General features: G+C 35.7%; 1 protein-coding gene across 1 annotated transcript in view; it reads right to left on the bottom strand.

Moving 5' to 3' along the window:
• Positions 1 to 2,611: 2,611 nt before the first annotated feature.
• The window catches only part of LOC125275549 (short transient receptor potential channel 7), a 91,199-nt gene continuing 76,273 nt past the window's right edge, over positions 2,612 to 17,537 (bottom strand). The window contains exons 8-12 of the mRNA XM_048202590.1: positions 5,949 to 6,144; positions 4,930 to 5,151; positions 4,030 to 4,110; positions 3,857 to 3,932; positions 2,612 to 3,699 (exon numbers count right to left, since the gene is read on the bottom strand). Of these exons, the coding sequence (XP_048058547.1) occupies positions 3,557 to 3,699; positions 3,857 to 3,932; positions 4,030 to 4,110; positions 4,930 to 5,151; positions 5,949 to 6,144 (718 nt within the window). The 3' untranslated portion in view covers positions 2,612 to 3,556. The remainder of the gene's footprint in view (positions 3,700 to 3,856; positions 3,933 to 4,029; positions 4,111 to 4,929; positions 5,152 to 5,948; positions 6,145 to 17,537) is intronic.

The following is a 17,537-nucleotide window of genomic DNA, read 5'->3' as shown; positions in this document are numbered from 1 at the left end:
TTGGTGAAACAAAAATCATACATTCAGATAAATCTATAACTCTTACTGTAAAACTAGTAAAGGTGAACATGTCATGTAAACGCTCTCTTTCTCTGACTTAAGTCTCAGCAAGAGCAAGAGCTTTATACAGGCAAAGTCTTTAATAAAAGCTACAAATACAGTAACGTGTGTGTGTGTGTGTGTGTGTGTGTGTGTGTGTGTGTGTGTGTGTGTGTGTGTGTGTGTGTGTGAATCTCAGATAACCTGGCAAGAGTCTGTGTCATTTACCATACATCAAAATCAAAAGTAGAAACTGAAATCATATATATGCACATTAAAATTCAAAATAGATTAAATTTAAAAAAAGTTTAAAACTGTGCCTTACTGTGCCTCCAAAATAAAAAAATAAAAAAAATGAAATCATATTTTTCACATTAAAATTCAAAATATATTAAATTGAAATATATTACAATATTTATAATAAATAATAAATTAATATATTATAAAGTAAAATGTCCAGGTGCCATACACAAAAATCAAAAGAAAAGAATATAAAAATCATATTTTGCACAATAAAATGTAAAATATATTAACTGTGTATATATTAAAAATCTCCAGGTGTATTCCAGGAATGGAATGAGAATTTAAAGAGAAATGCATTTAGTTGTCAATTTCATTTTTTTGTGGGGGTTAAATGGTTTTATTTTTTTTTGTGAGATTCACCCATGTGTGTGTGTGTGTGTGTGTGTGTGTTAATTAGACAGCCTGTATGTGTAAAGAGGAAATGATATTTATGTACATTCTCAGTGTTACTGCCAATTTGACTCGTACTTAAATGAATAAAACAATTTTATATGAAATCATATCATAAATGGCAACATCACAGTGTTTTCACCTACTGTTCTCCTTTTCTCTGTATATTTCTCTCCTGTGAGATATGATCTCAGAACAGGAAATGACTCTTAAGGGAGGTGATATCCCAGAATGCACTGCATACCTGCTGTGAGCCTGTTAGATTCGTTTAGTCTCCGTTTATCTCTCACTCTCTGTTTTTCCTCATCTCTCACTCTCTCCTCAGGACGATGTTCAGTATCTGAGTGAATTCAGATCAACTCCTGCTGTACAGATTTTAACAGTCACCGATCACAGTCTTTTCCCATTCACTCACTTCCTCCAGAAAGAGGAATCATCTCTGAGATGAATCACACCATTACAACATTCAATCTGACTCATGATGTGATCCAATCAGTCTGGGGAATTAAAGCTGTTTCACTATACTTTTTTTTTGCTTCAATGTTGCAACATCCATCATTTACTAACATTAAAAATGTCTGAATGTGATTCACTTGATCAAGTGTAAAAAAAAACAACAAATTGGATTGAAAATTATTGTAGTACATTTTACAAGAAAATACTATTTCAGTCTACTTCAAAATGTCATGTTTAATTCCATGTGGCTTCTCTTTGTAATTAATTGTGAAATTTATTAGCAATTTGTGAGAGAACATTGTTTCTACACCATTTAATGGGTGTATGAAGTCAGTTAGAGTATCACATTCACTATCAACATTAACAAACCAAAAAACATTACTGTCTGTCTTCATTTCTAACACTAGATCTACTGTTTTAGCATTTCAAACCATACAAACATCCGTATGTCAGCTGTTTTGCTTATGAAGTGTGTTTATTAGAGGTGTGACGAGACAGGTAGCTCACGAGATGAGACACGAGATTGAGTTCATGAGAACGAGACGAGACGAGATTTGTACACAGTATTTTTAAAGGTGCCCTAGATTATGTTTTTAAAAGATGTAATATAAGTCTAAGGTGTCCCCTGAATGTGTCTGTGAAGTTTCAGCTCAAAATACCCCATAGATTTTTTTTAATTAATTTTTTTAACTGCCTATTTTGGGGCATCATTATAAACGCGCCGATTTATTCTGCGGCCCCGTTAAATCCCGTGCTCTCCGCCCACAGAGCTCGCGCTTGCCTTGAACAGTGCCTTAACAAAGTTTACACAGCTAATATAACCCTCAAAATGGATCTTTACAAAGTGTTCGTCATGCATGCGTCGGATTATGTGAGTATTGTGTACTGTTATATTGTTTACATTGATTCTGAATGAGTTTGAGGCTATGCTGCATGGCTAAAGCTAACATTACACACTGTTGGAGAGATTTATAAAGAATGAAGTTTTGTTTATGCATTATACAGACTGCAAGTGTTTAAAAATGAAAATAGCGACAGCTCTCGTCTCTGTGAATACAGTAAGAAACGATGGTAACTTTAACCACATTTAACAGTACATTAGCAACATGCTAACGAAATATTTAGAAAGACAATTTACAAATATCACTAAAAATATCATGATATCATGGATCATGTCAGTTATTATTGCTCCATCTGCCATTTTTCGCTGTTCTTGCTTGCTTACCTAGTCTGTTGATTGAGACGTTGATCCAGACGTGTTGCCCTTGTCTAATGCCTTTCATAATGATAATGTTGGGATCGTGGGCTGGCATATGCAAATATTGGGGGCGTACACCCCGACTGTTACGTAACAGTCGGTGTTATGTTGAGATTCGCCTGTTCTTCGGAGGTCTTTTAAACAAATGAGATTTATATAAGAAGGAGGAAACAATGGAGTTTGAGACTCACTGTATGTCATTTCCATGTACTGAACTCTTGTTATTTAACTATGGCAAGATAAATTCAATTTTTCATTCGAGGGCACCTTTAAGAAATCCTCAATGATGAAATACCTGACTAGAAGAATATTCTGCAGGTGCATTTGAAATATTTTAACTAATCATCTTCTAATGAATGTCATTTCAGTTCTACTTTGAGTACTCTGTGAATAAGGAGCGGCGGTGCTGAGCGCATTCTACAAGATAAGACGTTTGTCAGACGCTTAGGCTCTGCTGTGCAACGAATCCTCCGCCATGGTCTTGTCAGTCATCTCGTTACTTACTCTCATCACATGATCAGTGAACTCTGATTCCTGCTGCACTACGTGCAACTCGTTAAATGGTTTTAATTTCTATAAAAAGCAAAACAACAGTGGAGGCGTAATGTAAACGTAGCAGTGGCATATTCTATCCTAATTTCACCCTCACACTCCATCATTCACCCCAAAGAGAAATCTCGTCACATTTTAATCTTGCGAGATCTTGTGGCATCCTTTATGTATCTGTCATTATATTAAAGGGTTCACCCAAAAATGACATTTCTGTCATTAAGTGCTCACCCTCATGTCGTCCCAAACTTGTAAGACCTTAGTTTGTCTTCGGAACACAAATTAAGATATTTTTGATGAAATCTGAGGGTATTTGATCCACGCACTTTGAGGTCCAGAAAGGTACTAAAGGGTGAGTACTTAATGACAGAAATTTCATTTTTTGGGGTGAACTAACTCTTTAAGTGACACTTGATTTGATATTTTGTGACCGATGAATGACATTCAGACATTTTTAGGTGTCTCAAGTGTGGAGATACTTTTCCTAAACTACTTTAAACTTGATACTTTGTCACGTAAACTGTGTCTCTCTCTCTCCCCCCGTCTGTCAGTCTTTCTGTCTCAAGGTTGTTTCTTGGCGTTCCTGCCGAACTTGTCGCTGAGCTGTTGAATGAGGTCAGCCAGTTCTCCAGTGGCCTGAGATTTCTCTTCCAGAAGCTCGTAGCGCAGACTGGAGATGTCCTGTTTTATTTCCTTCAGTTCACCTGTAACACACACACAGAGCTTGAGTTACTCGGAAATAATCAGATTTTGACTCCAAGAAAATGTGAGTGATCATCAAGACACGTGATTTAAAGTGACCAGATGCTTCTGCTCATGAAACACACACATGACTTTACAGTGAATTTACTGGGTTTTTACCTTCATTGACTTCATCATTCTCTCTGTCGACCTGAGCCTTCAAAACATAGCGCTTAATCAAACGCTTCATTATCTTCTGTTAGACAGACAGACAGATACAAGAGAGAAAGATTCATTTTAACATGATCATAATGAACTCTGGTCAGTTTCACATGGTTTGTTGAGTCTCTCACCTGATATCTTGTGGGGTTTTTGATGGGTTTCTTGAAGGTGTTCTCCTCTCGGCTCCTGAGATTCGCTCGATGACGATCAGCCTGAAAAAACGCCAATATTCAGCTGACATGCATCACAGGTGTATAAGTTATTTTGCAATAGCATCCAATCATATTCATAATGCATGACTGATTTAAGCCTTCATAATGTGAAATGTTTTTGTTCTGATGGATTTGTTATGAGTAACAAGAAGTTTTATTTTGTGTGCATTCTAAAGGAAAGGAGAAAGTATTCAAAAGACATGAAGTACATCGCATTGATAAATTAATAGACAATAACACCTAGTTATGTAATATGTATATAAACCTTTTTTGGCACTGAATTGTCAGCAAAAATAACTACATACATCATAATATATATCATGATCATAACTATAATTATATATTACATGTTTATTTAAATTATATATTATTTACAATATAGAATATTACATTATATATTTTACCGTACGCATATTCTATGCTAAATCTAATTCGATCCTGCCCTCTGTGTTTCAGTGTGAATTCTCCTCAGCGGTGTGCATCGATCTCTACAGACGTCTGCTGACGCGGCACTTCCAGAAGCTCACAGACGCAAACACGGTCTGATACATGTAATATCAGATTTCAGTCGTACGTTCTTTAAATGATACTTGATTGAGTCTCACTGTCGAGATCATTTCCACTGTGAATTACATCCGGCTGTGAATCAGTTTGTAAGGTGCAAAACTGCAGACGAGAGTGAACTGAGATATCAGTGAGACGGATTAAACCAGTTAAATTAAATCTACAGTATACAAGGAACATAAGTTGAGTTAAAAAATAATATATAAGTACCCTGAATTGCATACTTTTAGCGTGTAGTACAAGTATGCATTTTACCTTCGGCCGTGAATTGAGCATGCCCATCTCCAGCTCGTTGTCATGGTGATGACCTTTGCCCTTACACAGTCGTATAAGGCAGGACTTGATCCGGACGATCAGGTAGTAGAAGGATTTCGGGGTGGGCACCAGGTTAAACGGAGCGGGCAACGTCCGTCCCTCATCGAAATACGACAACCAGAGTTTAGCACGAGCAAACTTCCACTCCACATCAGCGTCTTCCTGCAAAAACATCAAGACATAAACCATATAATTCATTTAGTGAGATTTCTGCTTCCATAATGTGAAGTATTTCTGCATGAAACAATATTCAACAAGAAAAAACATTTTAATTGGCTTGTCAGTAGTGTTGGCTACTAACTGGTTACATGTAATCTGGATTACATAATCAGATTACAAAAATTAAGTACTTGATTATTAAATTTATTCCCATTTTTTTGTCAGCCATATGACCTTAAATATTTACTTAAAATAATTTCAATTTCAATTTTTAATTTAAAGTTGAAATGTAAATAATTTATCAACACATTCAATGGTTACAGTTCTCTGTCACATTGACATGCAGGTAAACAAATAAAATATGTAATCTTTTTTAGTGATCAAGTGTTTTATTTTGATTGTTTATTAAATTAGTTTTTTTTTTTTTTTTTTTTACATTTTTATGATTTAATTATTTATTAACTCACAAACCCCCTGCAGTTTAGAAATGTTTAATGCACTTTATCTTGTTGGTAACAAAGACAAATATTTTCTCTTAACATTTTATATCAATATGGTACAAAATAATCCTATTTAAATCTATTTGATAAATGAGTTAGTTCCACAGTAATCTAAAAGTAATCAAAAAATAAATAAGTAATCTAATAGATTACTAACTACAATTTTCATCAAGTAATTTGTAATCAGCAATGGACTATCTAATCTATCCAGAACTGTTTGTCATGTAAATGTCACTTGCTTTAAGGATATTTAGATATTTTCTATTCAGAATCGATTCTCAGTCTATGGATTGAGCGTACCTCTATTTCCTGGTAGGAGCTGTTGATCATGGCGATCAGCATGTTGAGAAGAACCACCACCATCGTGACGTTATAAACCCCGTACAGCACGTAACCGATGTTCTCAATGAACTTATGATCATACTTCAGAACCACAGAAATCACCTCTGAGAGCCCAAATATGGACCAGAACAGAGTCTTGAAGCTCTCCTCAACCCTGTTAACACACACAGATCACAGGAAAATGTTATTGATCAGATGCTGTGTTTTCATAGATTCTCATAAAATTTGATTAAAAAAAAAACACAATGAAAATGATACTTTGGACCAACTAAAAAAAAAAAACTCTTATTTGTTGCAGTCAATTTTATTATTTTTTTCTTAAATTATATTTATGGTTTGGTTCAAAACTACGGAAGAGGATTAGGGCCAAGCAATAATAAAAAAATAAAACCATCTCGAGATTAAAGTTGTTAAATTTCGAGAAAAAACTCGTTAAATTTCGAGGAAAAAAAGTCTAAATAAAATGTTGAGAATAAACTCATTAAATTACGAGAAAAAAGTCGAGATAAAATGTTGAGAATAAAGTCATTAAATACGTAATTTAACGAATTTGTTCTCATAATTTAACAACTTTTTTCTCATAATTTAATGACTTTATTCTCAACATTTTATCTCAACTTTTTTTCTTGAAATTTAACGAATTTTTTCTCATAATTTAACGAATTTGTTCTCGTAATTTAACGACTTTTTTCTCGTAATTTAATGACTTTATTCTCAACATTTTATCTCGACTTTTTTTCTCGAAATTTAACAACATTTTTCTCATAATTTAACGAATTTGTTCTCGTAATTTAACGACTTTTTTCTCGTGATTTAACGAGTTTATTCTCAACATTTTATCGACTTTTTTCTTGTAATTTAATGAGTTTATTCTCAACATTTTATCTCAACCTTTTTCTCGAAATTTAACGAGTTTTTTTCTCGAAATTTAACAACTTTAATCTCGAGATGGTTTTATTTTTTTATTATTGCTTGGCCCTAATCCTCTTCCGTACAAAACTGTTTCAATATTAATCAAAAAATATTTATTTTCCCAAAGACAAAATTATACAAAGTAAAAATATTTTTGGTAACACTTTACAATAAAGTCACATTAGTTAAAGTTAGTTAATGCAGTAACTAACTATAACTAACAATTAATATATATATATATATATATATATATATATATATATATATATATATATATATATATATATATATATATATATATATATATTTATTATTTATTTATTTATTTTATTTTTTTCAGACACCTTGAACATTTCATTCAGTAATACAGTTTATTCAATATAGATTAAAAAATGGTATTAAAATATGACAAGATCTCAGAGTTAAACTGTGTCAGAAAAAAAAAATATGTCAGATAACACTTAAGCAAAACATGGTCAGTTCAAAGTGTCTGAATAATTTTTGGTTTCCAATTTTTGTATCAATTTTACTGGTAGTCCACTGTATGAAGAATATTTGGGTATAATATGTCACAGTTTACTATCCTCACTTACATAAATGAACTATAGTGTCCTGCACCTACTAGTAAAAATATATCAAATATATCAAAAATTAGTTTTGTTTTAATTAATTTTTAATTGTAATTAAATTGTATGAATTAAACAGTTTGTAAGCATACTTTATCACTAGAAAAAAAAAAAAAGAAATAACCTGTTAAACATAAAAAGTATTAATGTACTCATTTAAGACATTTCTCCTTATCTAGAATCTTTTTGGCATAAAGCGTTCTTTAACATTTGACTCAAGAACCCTAGAGTTCTATATAGAACCCCATAGAACCTTTTTTCTAAGAATGATGCACTTTAAATAATTGACACAGTCATTTCACTTTTTTTTCAATGCAACAAATGAGAAAGTTGCTGACATGAATGCATGCCCAGACAGAGAGACTTCTGTTAGCAGACACTGGACTCTCGGTAAACCTGAGCGGTTTGAGGCCGGTTTCGATCTGTTCTGAAACTCTTGAAGAGACTCATGTGAGATCACTAGACTCCTTTGAGAACTTCAGCAAGTCTTCAATCTTACTGTCTGACAGATTGTGATTGTGCTTTCTTGTGTGCCACTTGGACACATTTTTATTCCATCTGCACCTGTTTTTAAACAAGAGCCGCATTCATGAGCTGAATGACGGCAGAACGAGGATGATGAATCATCCAGTGAATCAAATGGAGTGACGCTGGAGAACAGAGGAGCAGAGGGTCTGTTAAATAATGGATTTGTTTTGTGTTTTAACGCTGAACTCATAGAGTGGACGCAGTCAAGGTCTCGCTCCCTCCGTGCCGCTCTGAATTTTTACACAGGTTGTGTCCGTGTGAATGCTACTAAAAGGTGTGCATTGTGACTGTTTTCAGAACAATTAAGCACTTTTTCAGTCCAAATTCTCACTGTAATGCAATTACTTTCATTTGTAGTTCTCATTAGATTCTCACTACTGTAATGATTTTTTTATTCAAATCAAATCACATTAATGGCAGCACTACAAACACCACAATGATTTATAAATATTTTACAATTTAAATGATACATTATTATGTTTTTCACATAACAGTACTGCAAAAGTTGGGGTAAATACATTAGGATTAATGGTCCTAAAAATGTTTCATTTTCTTTATGCATTTCTTTATTATGGATTTGAGGTGAAATATGAGCAGGTTTTGTAAGATTCTCGCAGATATTTTTCACTCTTGCATATAATTGAACTACAATTAAATCTAATTACATATACATTTCTACATTAAATATAATTGCGTTCACTTTTCTTCCGTTTTTCATTATAATACTCTCTAACGCTTTTCCTTCGTTTAATTTAAGTCTCTCTTTCACACTTCAAATTTTCTCAGTCTCTCATTTATTATTAATATATCTAGATGTGGTTTAGAGTTTCTCTCTATCTCTAGTAATTTATCTGATGATTTCAGACAGCAGGCATATTATAGCCATGAGCAACTGGTTTTATTAACACGTAAATCATATTATAAAGAGAGTATTAAATCATATTATAAAGGAGAGTATTCAAAAAAATTATCCACCTAAGAAGTTCTTCTGTTATGATCTTCTTCCCTCTCTCTCTTTCTATTTTCCCTCATAAATGAATCTCCTTCTCTTTATTGTTCTTAATGGCACTTCTTTTCTACTCGTCTTTCCTGTTTTCCATCCATTCGTCTGTCTCGCTCGCTCTCACCCAAACACACCGGCTCAGCTCAATAAATATAAGCGGGAGATTAGATGCCATCGACGCCAATCAAAATGATGAAATGAGCTCGGCTCTTTAATATGAAAGAGATAAAAACTTCAGTTCCTCCGTCAATCTTCATGTTTGCTGATCAAAATCCATTAAGTGCGTGTGAGATTTCAGCTGTTAGCTAAAGCTGAGCCCTAAAGGAAATCTGACAAACTCTACCTCTACTCCAATCCAGATACATTTCAAAGCACATCTTTTTCTCTACATTTTGTCCTTCCGTCCACACAGAAACAGTGTTTTAGTCCTGCGAAAACTGAGCTTTTTGAAGACGCTCTCTCAAGTGCATCAATTGTAGCGTGGACTGTGAAAACAATGACACGTTTATGTGAAGAATATTGTACCGATAGATATTTATGTTTATATCGGCATGTCTCTGATGTGCTGTTCACTTTCACAGTGTTGCTAAAGATAGATCTTCATATTACATTCCTGCAAAGATGACAGAACATTTACTTGCAATTGTTGCCCTGGGGCAAAACATTTGGGTGATTGCATTTTAGACGATGCATGAGTGCGTCTTGGACGCAGCTGTAAGTAGTGGGATATTTTGGTAATAAAATGATCATGCCAGAAGATTAGCATGAGAAATTTATTAGATCTGGTCTCTCAGTATCATCTCAGGGAGCTTTTATTATGTTTTATGCATGCGCAGTAAGATGATTTTAGCATCTTCCAATGTTTCAGTGTGGACGAGAAACTTTTGGAAAACACTTGAAAACAGCATGTGGGCAGAGAGTATTTAGAAATTTTGCAGATTAATGAAGATGTAGCCAAAACTTCAGTGACGTCCAGCGACATTCTGTCAAGAAAAAAACAAGTGAGCTCTACGTAGACAACTATTTTAGGCATCACAAGTTAAGACATGCATCAAGTCAATCCCAGAATGCATCACAACAAAATAATGCAAAATAACATGATAAAAGAGGAATCATCATGGTAACACTTTACAATACAGTCTTATTTCTTATTAACTAACAGGAACTAACAATGAACAAAATTTATTTATTAAAGTATTTATTAATCTTTGTTAATGTTAGTTGGTATAAATCTAATTGTTCACTGTTTCTTCATGATAGTTCACAGTACCCCTATTATGCTATTTTAAAGGTTTCTAATTTTGTTTTGGAGTCTCCTACAATATATTTACCTGCATCCGAGGTCAAAAAACACTTGAATGTTCTCATAATATCCACTGCAGCATCAGCTCTTTTCTCTCAGTGTCTCAAACAATTCGATCAAGGATTCAGTCTCTCTAAACCCCTCCTTTCTGAGAGCTGCTCTGCTCTGATTGGTCAGATGGCTTAGACTGTTGTAATTGGTTGACTGCTTACAGTGTGTGTGCAAAACCAAATTCCCATTATCACATCTGAATTTCAGTTCTTAATCAGCACTTGATACACAGTGATATGAACAGTAACGACAGTGTCCATTTTACCTTATCAATCTCATTCTTTTGGAAGTTCATTAAAGTGGATTTACTTTCACAGCACAGAAAACATCATCTTCTTGACATGAACAACATGAACCAAACTCTCCCAGGCCTCAACTGCTCATGGGCAGCCAATTAATGCCATAGGCTGGCATTATGCAAATTAGTTACAAACTAATTTGTTTGAACAGGAAGCGAGACTAGAATTACTGATGACTCTTTTCAGTCAAAAAACAAACAAACTTTATTGTAAAGTGTTACCATTAATGCATATGATGAACAATTGTGAGTTGCAATATTTGTCTAACACTCCAAATCTGTCATTTATGGGGCTCAATTTCAATCAGCATGTCATCTTAGAAGACAGCTGACTATGTAGGAGGCAGATGGCAAAGGTTTTGGAACAGAGTGATTATAATTAACTTCACAGAAGTCTACAGAAGAGCTTCTCAACTGGTTTTACTTCAGATGCGAGTCTGTGTGTGGCTTAGTAACTGGTTAGTTGCAGCAGGAAAACATGTCCTAAAATCGCACAGACACACACAGAAGCATTCATCAATCTCATCTTAATGATATTTTCTTTGCTCTGTTCTCTCTGCTTCTCTCCTCTGTGTTTCACAGAATAACTTCACAGTGAATGTGTTTAAAGATGTAGGCAGAGAGAAAGAGAGACTCTTTCTGACTCATGTTTAGGTCATCTACCTTCCTCTACACATACACACACACACGCACACACACACACACACACACGCACACACACACACTCTTTCACAGCAGGTTCCAGTTTTGTGTTCGTTTTTCTTCTTTTGCTTTGCGCCTACAGACTGGGCAAGAAAACCATCTCCTCTCTCTATATATATATTTCTCTCTTTCTTAAAATATCATCCATATATATTAAACAGCCACAGTTTGACTTTCATTCCCCTGTGTTTACAGGAGTAGCTCTCACATCTTCTGCTTCATCAGGTCCTTAACATTTATATTTAATTAATCGAGCAGATGCTTTAATACAATTGTACTAACGAGGCCTGGTACAACCCAAACAATACATCTTATCCAAACCACTAGCGAAACTCTGGGTTTTTGGCTCAGACTCAGAATGCAAATGAAGGGGGTGGAGTCTTGAAAAATATCCTGAACAATGTCATGCTGGAAGCAGCCATCAGAAGATGAAAACACTGTGGTCATAAAGGGATGGACACGATCAGCAACAATATTTGGGTGGGCTATGGCATTTAAACAATGCTCAAATGGTACTAGGAGGCCTAGAAAATATTCCCCATACCATAGGCGGAGGGTGAACCACATGTTTAAAAACATATAGATTTCCACTAAATAGTTTCAAGTTTCATGTCGGAACAACCTACACATTCCAGCATAAATTATTTGTTGTTAAAGCGGCTACATTCACAAACCACTGTTAATTTTAATGGAAATGCAAGCATACTGTATGTGTGATTTGGCATGGCAGCCAATATGAATCATAAATAACCATTACCTAACCTAATGCAGCAAAACCCTGCTTTTGAACCAGAATTTCCAAAATCAAATCACTGAGGGTGCTTCTGAAATTAGTGAGGGTGCTCTAGCTATAATGCACACCTATTTCAACTCATCTTCACCGCGATTTCACAAAATTTCTTTATAATCAATGAAGCTGACTGCACAATGAATCTCTCACTCGCGTAATGTCTACTACACTTTGTTATAATGATATGCAAGCATGCAGAAGTCAGCACTGGACAATAACTCCAAAAAAAAATTCTAACTAGGCATGTGACAGTATCAAATTTTCATGTTGCGATAATTGCTTAAGCTTTTATCACGATATACTGTATTATCACGATATTGAAATAAGTTGCAAAAAATGTGTTGTCATAGTATAACAGGTGTACGAACTCTTAAAAAATAACTCTGAACATTTAAATACAATAATGCAGTACACAAATTATAAAGTAAAATGTTTCAAACAGATTAAAGTTCAAAAGAATTATAAAGAACAACAGGTAACACTATATAAGGTCTCATTATTTAACATTAGTTAATGCATTAACTAAGATTAAGAATGAGCAATAGCTACATTTGTTACAGAAGGTATTTGTTTTATATATTAGTTAAAAAATACAACTGATCATTGTTAGTTTTAGGTCCATTAAATAATAATTACAAATTTTGATTTTAGTAAAGGTTAATAAACATTAACTAGAAATTAACATGAACTAAGATGCTATTATGTTCCATGAACTAAATGCTATTTTAAAGGTGCCCTAGAATCAAAAATTTAATTTACCTTGGCATAGTTGAATAACAAGAGTTCAGTACATGGAAATGACATACAGTGAGTCTCAAACTCCATTGTTTCCTCCTTCTTGTGTTAATCACATTTGTTTAAAAGACCTCCGTAGAACAGGCGAATATCAACATAACACCGAATGTTACGTAACAGTCGGAATCATTAATATGTACGTCCCCAATATTTGCATGTGCCAGCTCATGTTCAAGGCATTACACAAGCCAGAATTAACGTCTGGATCTGTGCACAGCTGAATCATCAGACTAGGTAAGCAAGCAAAGACAACAGCGAAAAATGGCAGATGGAGCAATAATAACTGACATGATCCATGATTACATGATATTTTTAGTGATATTTGTAAATTGTCTTTCTAAATGTTTCGTTAACATGTTGCTAATGTACTGTTAAATGTGGTTAAACTTACCATCGTTTATTACAGTATTCACGGAGACAAGAGCCGTCGCTATTTTCATTTTTAAACACTTGCAGTCTGTATAATTCATAAACACAACTTCATTCTTTATAAATCTCTCCAACAGTGTAGCATTAGCCCATTAGCCACGGAGCACCATCAAACTCATTCAGAATGGGAAAAGTATTTATTGGGGCTGGGAGCGCGAGATTTAAAGGGGCCGCACGCTGAATCGGTGCATAGTTAATGATGCCCCAAAATAGGTAGTTAAAAAAAAGAATTAAAAAAAATTGATGGGGTATTTTGAGCTGAAACTTCACAGACACATTCAGGGGACACCTTAGACTTATATTACATCTTGTGAAAGAACGTTCTAGGGCACCTTTAAATGCTAATTGTCAGTTTGGTAATAATGAATTACCATGTTAACTAATAAAGCTTTAGGTCATCAAGTGTTACTAAACAATAACAAATAATCAGAAAATTTTCAATATAGGGCATGTTGTAGCCCATATTAAAATATAAAAATGTTTAAGTTTGAAAATAAATAGCCAGATAATTCTTTAAGTATTAAGTATTTGGTGCTGTGAATGAACAACATTGCGAATACAAAAAAATGAATGGCTGCTTGAAGCATTTTAAATACTGATCAGTAGCAGCTGCTTTGTTTAAGGGGGTTTACGGGGTAACCGCAGCATTTCTGCTGCTCCATCAGCACCCTCTGCTGTCAGACAGTGAAAGTGCACTTTCATTCAGCTCATCTCTTTCACTCGTTCTGCCATGTGCTTCTCATATCGGCACGTCTAATTCTAAGTTAATCACCTCTGATTGGCCATTGCGTTCAATAAATCAACAGATATGTCTGTGATTGGCTTCATTGCTCAACGCTGCAAAAACATGTTGTAAAGAGAAACCTTTGACACTCTCCGGAGCGCAAACACAGATATGCACTGGAGCGTTTGCCAAATCCGTTTAACAAATATGCTATCATTACAGAGAAAACTGATCCTAGACTAGCAGTTATGGGCAGCTTTTCCCTCTAAAAGCAATCAGGAGAAGCAGCAGGAAGTGGTTTGAGTGAGAAAATTCCACACTAGTCTTGAGTCAGTGTCCAAGGGAAGGCTAAGCCTTGCCAAGCTTTACACACGCTCCGCCTATGCTTCACGAAATTACATCACCAGCAGCATGAACCGCTGATACAAGGCAGGATGGATCTATGACAGGGGTCATCAACTATATTTGTCCAAGGGCCAGAATTTTTCACTGCAGACACTGTAAGGGCCAGATACTCGTAATATAAAATAAAATTTGAATTGTATCCTAATATGTTATTATTTGATATACTAATTCTAATTCCAAATTTATGTTATTTTTTACATATTACCTACTGCAGCAAGCCACCAGGGGGCGATAGCGATATTTTAGGCTTCATATTCGTGAGGCTGTCAAGCTGTCCATCACTGTCACGCAATTGTGCGAAAATCCCAGGCAAGGAAAATTTTGACATTTGTGAAAAAATGAGCACGTGAAACAATAAAAGATGTTCAATGAGAAAACGCGTTTATCGTCATTCTTGACTGAAGGCAGGCTATGGCACAAGCTACTTTTCAGAAGGCTTTTTTTTTCGTTAGATTTAAAAATAAAAAACGGTTCTCATTCCCCCTTGAATAAGGCCGGCGACACACTGGCTGCGTGAGCGTCTCACCTGCGTGGCGTGTCCGTTTTTTTTTCGGCTCCCATATTTAACAGGTTGGAGTTTGCACACTGAGACGCGCGTCTCAGGCGCGCTCGAGCCACGCAGAAAACGCGTGCATGCTAGAAATAGAACCGACGCGTGTTCCAGCCCTATGGTTCCAGCAACGGGAGTGTTCTCTGGCTAGAGCGCAGAACAGTGGAGTTTGTATGGACCTAAGTGCATGTCTGAACTTGTGTTTTGTTGCTTTGACATTGTGTAAAATAGAATAATAGAAACAAAATGTATTAGCATTTTTACCCGTTATTATCAATCTAAATTGATCTCGTTTTTAATTTAACTTAATTTCGTTTTTCTTTATTTAAATTTCGTTTTTTCTTTATTTAAATTTCGTTTTTCTTTATTTAAATTTCGTTTTTTCTTTATTTAAATTTCGTTTTTTCTTTATTTAAATTTCGTTTTTCTTTATTTAAATCTACCCTTACTGTGCCAATTTGTTAGTCAGAAAAATATTAGACTACCTTAAAAGTATTGCTTAATTTAACAGACCTGTGTGTGCGTTTTATATCACTAGTGCAGTGTCCGTTCTCGGAGCATAAGCCCTGCCCGCGTGAGGTGCGCCGCTTCCCGCCCAGATAGCAAACGGATGTGGGCCACTTTAGGCAATGATGCGGCACTACAGGCCTTCTTATGGCCCGGACAAAATGTATGTGAGCCTTAAGTGGCCCACATGTAACATGGCAAATATGGCCCAAATATTTCAAATCACATGTGGGCCTTTTTAGGCAAAGATGCGGCACTTACGGCAATGTGTAATCTGAATGTGAGCCTGAAGTGGCCCGTGTGATAAATAATGAATATGGGCCAAATATCGCAAACCAAATGTGGGCCATCTTTGGCAAAAATGTGGCACAATCAATAATGGCTAATCTGGCTTTAAACCAAATATGGCCCACATATGCTGCAGCAAATGTGGCCCAGTTATCTTAAAACACAACTGGGCCAGTTTTGGCAAAGATGTGGAAAGTAAACACTGGCGATTCTGAATGTGAACCTTAAGTGGCCCAGACATGGCATAACAAATATGGCCCAGATACATTACACCAACTTTGGACCACATTTGGCTAATGTACGGCACAGTCAGCACTGGCTAGCAGGGTGTAAGCCTAAACTGGCCCACATATAATGCAGCAAATGTGGCCCAGTTATTCTTAAAACATATCTGGGCCAGTTTTGGCAAAGATTATGGAGCGTAATCACTGGCGATTCTGAATGTGAACCTAAAGTGGCCCACAAATGGCATAACAACTATGGGCCAGATACATTATTTCAACTTTGGACCACATTTGGCTAATGTACGGCACAGTCAGCACTGGCTAACCAGGATGTAAGCCTAAACTGGCCCCCATATAATGCAGCAAATGTGGCCCAGTTATCTTAAAACATATCTGGGCCAGTTTTGGCAAAGATTACGGAGTGTAATCACTGGCGATTCTGAATGTGAACCTAAAGTGGCCCACAAATGGCATAACAAATATGGCCCAGATACATTACTTCAACTTTGGACCACATTTGGTTAATGTACGGCACAGTCAGCACTGGCTAACCAGAGTGTAAGCCTAAACTGGCCCACATATAATGCAGCAAATGTGGCCCAGTTATCTTAAAACATATCTGGGCCAGTTTTGGCTAAATTGTGGGACAGTAATAACTGGCAAATCTGAATGTGAACCTTAAGTGGCCCACAAATGGCATAACAAATATGGCCCAGATACATTATTTCAACATTGGACCACATTTGGTTAATGTACGGCACAGTCAGCACTGGCTAACCAGGATGTAAGCCTAAACTGGCCCACATATAATGCAGCAAATGTGGCCCAGTTATCTTAAAACATATCTGGGCCAGTTTTGGCTCAATTGTGGGACAGTAAAAACTGGCAAATCTGAATGTGAACCTTAAGTGGCCCACAAATGGCATAATAAATATGGCCCAGATACATTATTTCAACTTTGGACCACATTTGGCTAATGTACGGCACAGTCAGCACTGGCTAGCAGGGTGTAAGCCTAAACTGGCCCACATATAATGCAGAAAATGTGGCCCAGTTATCTTTAAACTTATCTGGGCCAGTTTTGGCAAAGATGACGGAGTGTAATCACTGGCGATTCTGAATGTGAACCTAAAGTGGCCCACAAATGGCATAACAAATATGGCCCAGATACATTACTTCAACTTTGGACCACATTTGGTTAATGTACGGCACAGTCAGCACTGGCTAGCAGTGTGTAAGCCTAAACTGGCCCACATATAATGCAGAAAATGTGGCCCAGTTATTCTTAAAACATATCTGGGCCAGTTTTGGCAAAGATGACGGAGTGTAATCACTGGCGATTCTGAATGTGAACCTAAAGTGGCCCACAAATGGCATAACAACTATGGGCCAGATACATTATTTCAACTTTG

The sequence above is a fragment of the Megalobrama amblycephala genome, linkage group LG9, assembly GCF_018812025.1.
Source record: "Megalobrama amblycephala isolate DHTTF-2021 linkage group LG9, ASM1881202v1, whole genome shotgun sequence".
Lineage (NCBI taxonomy): Eukaryota > Metazoa > Chordata > Actinopteri > Cypriniformes > Xenocyprididae > Megalobrama > Megalobrama amblycephala.
Note: the sequence above shows the minus strand (reverse complement) of the source record. Positions and strands in the feature narration are given on the sequence as shown.